Source organism: Sturnus vulgaris, chromosome 3, assembly GCF_052056855.1.
Source record: "Sturnus vulgaris isolate bStuVul1 chromosome 3, bStuVul1.hap1, whole genome shotgun sequence".
In the NCBI taxonomy this organism is placed as follows: domain Eukaryota; kingdom Metazoa; phylum Chordata; class Aves; order Passeriformes; family Sturnidae; genus Sturnus; species Sturnus vulgaris.
Genome location: NC_142245.1, coordinates 111739690 through 111748021, shown reverse-complemented (window position 1 = coordinate 111748021; position 8332 = coordinate 111739690). Strand labels below are relative to the sequence as shown.

The following is an 8332-nucleotide window of genomic DNA, read 5'->3' as shown; positions in this document are numbered from 1 at the left end:
CCATCAATCCTGGACTGCCAAGCCCAACACTAACCCATGTCAACAAGAGCCACATCCACTGAGCTTTTAAATTCCTTCCAGAAATGGGGATTCCACCACTGGGTAGCATGTCCCAAACCATAGTTATCATTTCTGCAAAGAAATTATTCCAAATACCCAGTGTAATCCAGCCCTCGTGCTACTTGACACTGTTTCATCTGGTCCTGTCAATTGTTACCTGGCAGAAGAGACTGATCCCAAAACTGTTTGCTCTGCTATTGCTTTCCAGGACTGGAGGATTTGGTAAGGATGTTCAGTCATCCGTGCCTACCATGGCTATTCCTTCATCTGTGTTCACCTGTCCTGGCACTGACTCTGGGGCTGTTGCCTCAAGCTCCCTTTAGCTCTGCAGTGCAGTGCTGTTCCCCCAGCCCAGGGGCTCCTTGGCCCAGAATATCTGGAGTGATGGAGGTGAGGACAATGAGCTCAGAGGTTACCAGGGGCACAAAGAGGGGAGGTAAAGGGCAAGAGGGACAAAGAAAGAATCACTTTTTTCTCGAGAGTGAAGGAAATATTATTTTTCCATTTTATTTCCAAACTACCCAAAAGAGCTGTTGAAATGAAATGAGTGGCAAACCTTTCCTCTCACCATACAAAGATCAGCTCGATTGGAATATTGATCTTCCATATCCCACTCTGAGAATAGAACTGATAAAATGAGTGATCACAAGGAAGGAAACCATTTCCTCATTTCTACTTTTCCCAACATCAACCCACTTCCCTTGTCCATCCTATCCCTCTCCTGCCCAGCCCGTTGCCACTGTGCCACGGGTGTCACAAGAGCTGTTGCATGGGGACAACGGTGACATTGATTGCAACAGCCCCAGGAGGCCCCTCAGCCTCTGCCCCTGCAGCAGGGAGGGACCAGGGGCAGCCCCAGCACCCCCACACACACGGGGCACTCCCGGCTTGGCCCAGGGCTCTTGTGCCAGCAGCAATGGGGGCCTGTCCCACCCACCAGCACTGCTATAAATCCAGCCTGTTTGGGGCAGAGCAGCATTCCCTGGCCCCAAGGGCATCTGCACACAGCCATTCCTCTTGGGTTTCTTGCTGCCTGAATACCCAGACCTTCTCCAGGGAGGTGAGTGTGGCGTCTCTTTCCAGGATCCTGCCCAATCAGGGTCTCAGCTCAAAGCACAGCAGAGCAGCATCTCCCAAAGCACAAATGGCTGCAAGGACCTAGGGGTAAAATTTGGCCATCAGAGATTGTTTTGGGAAAGAGAATAAAGCTCTACATGTGGCTTTAAGAGGTCAGAATATGTGGCAGGTAAAACTGAGGTTTCCTATATGCAGGAGAGTTTGGATTAGTGCCTCGATACTGCAGGAGGGACCCAGGATCTTCTTTGCTGGGACTATGGGAGTTTATGTATGAAAGAAAGGAGATTCTATTCCTAGAGCTGTACAGAAATTTACTACCATTTCAGGCTTTCGTAATTCTAGACATTGATTTGTGTTCCTATTTCTGGGCACCAAGATAGTCCCCTGTCCTCTGGCTGCTCCCTGGGTTGGTGCTGGGGAATGTCCTTGCTGGGAATCCTGGGAATGCTCTGGAGTTGGGAATGGGCACTGCCAAGCTGAGTTGGGAGGATTTTCCTGAGTCCAGGGAAGCAGAGTTTGTAGGGCAGGGTGTTTGGGGCGTGTGTTTGACACATGAAGCCCAAAGGAATGAAAGAGCTTTTGCTCTGTAACTTTCAATAGCAATTCGACCTGTGCCATCTTCCACATTTCACTGGCCACCTATTTTCAGTGGATTGGAAAAAATTGGCCCCAGGTCTGCTGCCCCTTCTCTGGGGAAGATCTTTGGAAATCCTTCAAGGAAATTAATTCAAAAGGTCACTTGAGGTAATTTGTTTCCAAAAGACAGAGACATGAAAGGCTCACAAAATTTGGAGAGTGGTACAAAACCAAGAATTGTTTTTAAAGAGAAAGATAGAGGAAACATCATCTGCTCAGTATGCAAGCAGCCTTTTCAATTTGGTGAAGCACAGAGCCCAGGCTCCTGCCCCACCTGTGCTTCTGCATGTCCCCATTTCCTTGATGTCCCTCTGCAGCCCTGTGAAGACTTGGGAGAAGAAGCAGCCATGAAGATCCTGTTCCTGCTCTTCCCTCTGATCCTGCTGCTGGTCCAGGGTGCTGCAGGTGAGGGGGAAAATGGGGAATGGGGGAAAGTGTGAGCCTGCACGAATGGGAATTCAATGTCCCTGGATGGGACCGTATTTGTGGGAGTGACAAGAAGTTAACAGGAGATTGAGGTTAAAGGGGTTTCTCAAATGAGTTTCCAACTTGACAACGATTTGGGTTGGAGAAATCACACGGAGGCAGAATCCTGTCTTGATCTGTAGGTCATCAAGGGGTTTGGTTTCAGGCTCCAAGGCTGCACCCAGCTGTTTGTGGTTGGGAGTCTCTGGGTGTTCTCTTGCCCTGCAGAAGGATGGCAGAGAGCTCCAGGGGTGTTTGGATGGGAGGGTTTCCTGGGGCTCAAAGCTGTCCCTTTCTTATGCATCAGCTGAGTGTGTCAGTATTATTGCTGCAATGTTTTTCTGCATGTTTTTGTCCTTGGAAACAGGAAATTGGAATGCATGCAAGCGCAGAGGGGGAGTCTGCCTTCAAGGGACATTTTGCCGCGCCCCCAGAAAATATCTTGGAAGATGTTCATCAACATCTGCATGCTGCAAAATGTAAGGACCAGACCCCTGCCTAAAAAAACAGCTTCTTACACATTCCCCAGAGGGGTCTGTTACAAATTTCGCTCTAGGTAATACCTGAAAAGGATCACTCCTGCTATTATAATTAGTCTAAGAGGGCCAAAACTGATGGGAAAAACCCGTCTGGGTTTTGGAGCTGCCCTGAGTGGGGCTGCATGAATTCCATAGCAGCCAGAGCTTTGCCACTCACCAAAGCCACCAAAGAGGGAAACATTCCCTGTCCTGGAGCAGCACCCTGGACATGATCCAGGTGTTGCTGCACCTGCACACACCTGGAGCCAGGGCTGCCAGCACTGACATAGCCCAGGTCCAACCTGCCTGACCTGAGGACTGCACCTCACCTCCCCTGAGCCTGAGGCTGCTGCACCACACCTGGGCATTGCAGGGCAGGGGGACACAGTGGCAGGGAATGTTACACCAGGTAATGATGTGCTTGTTTCTTTTCTTCCTGCAGTCTCTGGGGCTGAAACCCTGAAATTCCTGTGAAGAACATCGCATTGGCTTCTGTCTGCTGGCCCCATGTCCTGCTGTCCCCTGCCCTCCGTGCCTGTGCCGTGCCCAGCTGGGCTGACAGCAGCAGTGGCAGCTGCTCCTGCTGGGTGCTGCTGGGCTGGAGCCCTGTGCTGCCAGCCCCGCTGTCTTTGGGGCAGGGGCTGCTTTTCCCGGCTTCAATAAAGACGAGCACTTTGGCATTGCAGGGCTGGGCCGTGTGTGTGTGTCCTGCTGCTGCAGGGCTGCTGTGCCTGCTGCCTCTGGGGCTGGCACTGCCTTGGTGGCAGCAGAAGGCCCTGGGGATGGTGCTGGGGCTGAGCAGTGGCTGTGTCCCTGCGGATGCTCCTGCCTGGCCGTGCTTTGGGAACGCTGAGCCTGGCACTGCCTGCTGGGCTGGGCTGCCTGTGCTGCAGCTGCCCTGTGGATGCTCCCTCTGGGGCAACAGCAACGTTGTCCTGGGGGATATAGGTCCAGATATATTGTTATGTCAGGACCCTGATCCCACTTCAGAAAGACATGGACTAGGAACTCTGGACATTGAGGCAAAACCTCATCCCTAAAATACTCACAGTTTTGTTACATAATCCCAGCTCCAGTCCCAGCTCCAAACCTGCAGCAGGAACCTTTCCTTAAAGGATGTGGTGAGGGGGAGGTCATGGATGACACCATAGACATACAGAGAACTCACATATGATTCATGTGCTTCACAGGTATAAAAAAAATACCTGAACCAAAAGGTTTGCTTTGCCTTCTTTCACCTGTATGGAATACTCAGTATCCACAGCACAGCTTCACTGGAGCTTCACATAAATCTACCATTTTTCCATACATTCAATTCATTATTACCATTCCTGCCTCTCCTTGCAGCATCAGAAGGGAGAGAGCACTGACAACAGCCTGGAGTCAGGGTAGCCCAAAAGTTCCTGTTCCTGTATCTCCCCCTGCACCAGAGAAAAGGAGGCTTCAGTTTCCTCTTCTGACACCTCTGAGAAGGATTCCCAGCCCAGGGTCTTGTGTGATCCAGCCTTGTGTAATGACCTTCTGGTGCTGTGGTTTGCTGGACACATTCAGGGACACAGGGACACATCCAGGGACACACACACAGAGACCCTGCTCACTGCAAACCAGCACCAACCTGCTGCTCTGGCACAGAGTGCAGCCTTTTCTCAGTGACTTCAAGAAACCCTCCCAGCAAAGCCCACCATCAGTAATGTGTGCAGGTGGTGCTTCTGCATCTCCAGAACATGCAGAATCCAGCTCCCACATTTTTTATGATTGTCACCTTGTCTCTGTGACTTCACATCTCAGGGTTGTGAAGCAGAGAAGGGTGAGACTCCAGATTCCACTGCCAAATGCCCAGCAGCTCAGCTAATTTTGGGGGGTCCAGATTGCTCTGCCAAACACCTGGAGAAGAAGCTCCTAAATTGGGGTCGTGCCTGGCAAGGACTGCCACTTCTCCCAGGGGCATGGCTGGCATCAAACACAGGATTCCCAAGTGATGGCTGCATCCAGCTTGTATGTATTCACCTTGTCTGGCCTTAGAAGGAGATGCAGGTTTGTTGTGTCACCAGGTTTACAGAATTTACATCTATGCTGGTGTTGCTCTCACGTTGTCAGAAGAGCCATGAGAGAGAAACGTGTTTATCACCTGAAATGTCAGGTAAACAGACATATAATAAGATATTCTTGGTGTGTCTAAAATGGCTTTCCATATTCTGTTAATTTGTGTACATCTCATGCCAGTTGGTTGTTCAATCAGAGAAGAGACATAGGAAAAGGAGAGGAGAAGAGGGAATTGTTTCACACAGACAGGGGCAGGTTTAGATGGGACATTGGGATGAAATTCTTCCTGTGTGGGTGATGAGACCCTGGCACAGGTTGCCCAGAGAAGCTGTGGCTGCCCCTGGATCCCTGGAAATGTCCAAGGGCAGGTTGGATGGGGCTTGGAGCAACTTCGGACAGTGGAAAGTGTCCCTGCCTATGGCACAGGGTGGAAAGAGATGATCTTTCAGTTTCCTTACAACCCAAATTATTCCAGAGGTGATCCTGTGAGCTTATGCAAGAAGGATTCTGCTTCCCCAGGGCTGCACTGGTGCCTGTGGCTGCACCCACCAGTTCCTCTGCCCATCCCAAGGATTTCCCAGCTGGCCCCACAGCCCGTTGCCGCTGTGCCACGGGTGTCACAAGAGCTGTTGCATGGGGACAACGGTGACATTGATTGCAACAGCCCCAGGAGGCCCCTCAGCCTCTGCCCCTGCAGCAGGGAGGGACCAGGGGCAGCCCCAGCACCCCCCCACACACGGGGCACTCCCGGCTTGGCCCAGGGCTCTTGTGCCAGCAGCAATGGGGGCCTGTCCCACCCACCAGCACTGCTATAAATCCAGCCTGTTTGGGGAACAGCAGCATTCCCTGATCCCGGGGCATCTGCACACAGCCATTCCTCTTGGGTTTCCTGCTGCCTGAACACCCAGACCTTCTCCAGGGAGGTGAGTGTGGCATCTCTTTCCAGGATCCTGCCCAATCAGGGTCTCAGCTCAAAGCACAGCAGAGCAGCATCTCCCAAAGCACAAATGGCTGCAAGGACCTAGGGGTAAAATTTGGCCATCAGAGATTTTTCTGGGAAAGAGAATAAAGCCCCTCATGTGAGTTTAAGAGGCCAGAACATGTGGAAGGTGAAACTGAGGTTTCCCTAAGTGCAGGAGACTCTGGAATGTTGCCTTGATGCTGCATTAGGGACCCAGGTTCTTCTTTGCTGGGGCAATGTGTATTTTGATTTGGGAAGTAAGGAGATTCTATTCCTAGAGCTGTACAGAAATTTCCCTTCATTTCAGGCTTTCTGTGGCTGCAAAGTTTGATTGCTGTTCCCATTTCTGGGCACCAAGACACTTCCCTGTCCTCTGGCTGCTCCCTGGGTTGGTGCTGGGGAATGTCCTTGCTGGGAATCCTGGGAATGCTCTGGAGTTGAGGATGGGCACTTCCAAGCTCAGTTGGGAGGATTTTCCTCAGCCCTTGGAAGCAGAGTTGGTCAGGGTGTTTGGGGTATGTGGTTGATTGATGAAACCTGAAAGAATGAAAGAGTACTAGTTCCCTAACTTTCAATGATGAATTATTTCTCTGCTTTTCCCAAATTTCCCTCCACGGAGCTTTTAGTTGAGGTGACAGCAGTTGGCCATAGGTCTGCAGTCTGTTTTTAGGGGAATGTCTATGGAAGACCATAACAGACAACAGAAAATACTTTAAAAGCATCTGCTTGTATCATTTCTTTCCAAGAGAGAGGCACCCTAAAATGGGTTGGCAGGGTGGCATAAGCCACCGAATTCAATTTAGAGAAAAGAAGGGGAAATATCATCAGCTGTGTTTGGAAGCATTTGCATTTAGGTGAAGCACAGAGCCCAGGCTCCTGCCCCACCTGTGCTCCAGCCTGTCCCCATTGCCTTGGTGTCCCTCTGCAGCCCTGTGAAGACCTGGGAGAAGCACCAGCCATGAAGATCCTGTTCCTGCTCTTCCCCCTGATCCTGCTGTTGGTCCAGGGGGCTACAGGTGAGAGGGAAAGAGGGGAAATGGGGGGAAGTGTGAGCACCCAGCAGTGGGAATTCAGTGTCCCTGGAAGTGACTGTGTTTATGGGAATGATGAGAAGGTAACAGGGGATTGAGGTCAAAGGGATTTTGTCAAGTGAGGTTCCAACTCAACCAGGATTTACAGTGTTGAAATCCCATGGAGACAGAATCCTGGCTCTATCTGTAGGTCATCAAGGGGTTTGGTTTCAGGCTCCAAGGCTGCACCCAGCTGTTCCTATTTGGGACTGTCTAGGTGGTCTCTTGCCCTACACAGGGATGGCAGAGAGCTCCAAGTGTTTTTGGATGAGAGAGTTTCCTGGGGCTCAAAGTTGTCCTTTACTTATCCATCACCTGAGAGCATTGATATTATTATTGTAATTGTTTTCTGTGTGTTCTTGTCCATGGAAACAGGGAGTTCATCTGCCTGCAGGCGCAGAGGGGGATTCTGCACCTTTGGGGGTTGTCGCTACCCCACAACACCGATTGGAAGGTGCTCAGCATTGAAATCATGCTGTAAAAGGTAAGGACCATATCCCTGCCTGAAGGAAGAGTTTCACCTCTTTCCCAGAGGGACCTGTTACAAATTTCTTTCTAGCCAGCACCAGAAAAAATCTCTCCTGCTTGTATAATTAGTCTAAGAGGGCCAAAAGAGAAAGAAAAAAACTCTTCTATGTTTTCCAGTTGCACTGAGTGGGGCTGCAGGAACTCCAGAGCAGCCAAGGCCACTGCGATTACCAAAGCCACTATAGAGGGAAACATTTCCTGTCCTGTGGCAGCACCCAGGACATGATCCAGGTGTTGCTGCACCTGCACACACCTGGAGCCAGGGCTGCCAGCACTGACATAGCCCAGGTCCAACCTGCCTGACCTGAGGACTGCACCTCACCTCCCCTGAGCCTGAGGCTGCTGCACCACACCTGGGCATTGCAGGGCAGGGGGACACAGTGGCAGGGAATGTTACACCAGGTAATGATGTGCTTGTTTCTTTTCCTCCTGCAGCATCTGGGGATGAAACCCTGAAATTCCTGTGAAGAACATCGCATTGGCTTCTGTCTGCTGGCCCCATGTCCTGCTGTCCCCTGCCCTCCGTGCCTGTGCCGTGCCCAGCTGGGCTGACAGCAGCAGTGGCAGCTGCTCCTGCTGGGTGCTGCTGGGCTGGAGCCCTGTGCTGCCAGCCCCGCTGTCTTTGGGGCAGGGGCTGCTTTTCCCGGCTTCAATAAAGACGAGCACTTTGGCATTGCAGGGCTGGGCCGTGTGTGTGTGTCCTGATGCTGCAGGGCTGCTGTGCCTGCTGCCTCTGGGGCTGGCACTGCCTTGGTGGCAGCAGAAGGCGCTGGGGATGGTGCTGGGGCTGAGCAGTGGCCGTGTCCCTGCGGATGCTCCTGCCTGGCCGTGCTTTGGGGACGCTGAGCCTGGCACTGCCTGCTGGGCTGGGCTGCCTGGGCTGCCTGTGCTGCAGCTGCCCTCTGGATGCTCCCTCTGGGGCAGGTGAGATACCTGGTCCTACTGGTCATGGGGGTCCCTTGTCCCCAGCAGCC

General features: G+C 51.9%; 1 protein-coding gene across 1 annotated transcript; it reads left to right on the top strand.

Moving 5' to 3' along the window:
• The first annotated feature begins 1001 nt into the window (after positions 1–1001).
• On the top strand, positions 1002–8034 carry LOC148224541 (spheniscin-1-like). Its single transcript, XM_088162849.1, has 4 exons — positions 1002–1120; positions 2091–2178; positions 7206–7314; positions 7794–8034. Exons 2-4 carry the CDS (start codon positions 2121–2123, stop codon positions 7804–7806), a joined length of 180 nt encoding a protein of 59 aa, XP_088018975.1. The 5' UTR covers positions 1002–1120; positions 2091–2120; the 3' UTR covers positions 7807–8034.
• Positions 8035–8332: the final 298 nt, after the last annotated feature.

What these genes read in the sequence shown, in the direction of transcription:
- LOC148224541 (XM_088162849.1), top strand. Translation starts at nt 2,121, where the DNA reads ATGAAGATCCTGTTCCTGCTCTTCCCTCTGATCCTGCTGCTGGTCCAG. An exon ending in GCTGGTCCAGGGTGCTGCAG is followed by an intron (nt 2,179 to 7,205) that starts GTGAGGGGGAAA and finishes CCATGGAAACAG; the next exon opens with GGAGTTCATCTGCCTGCAGG.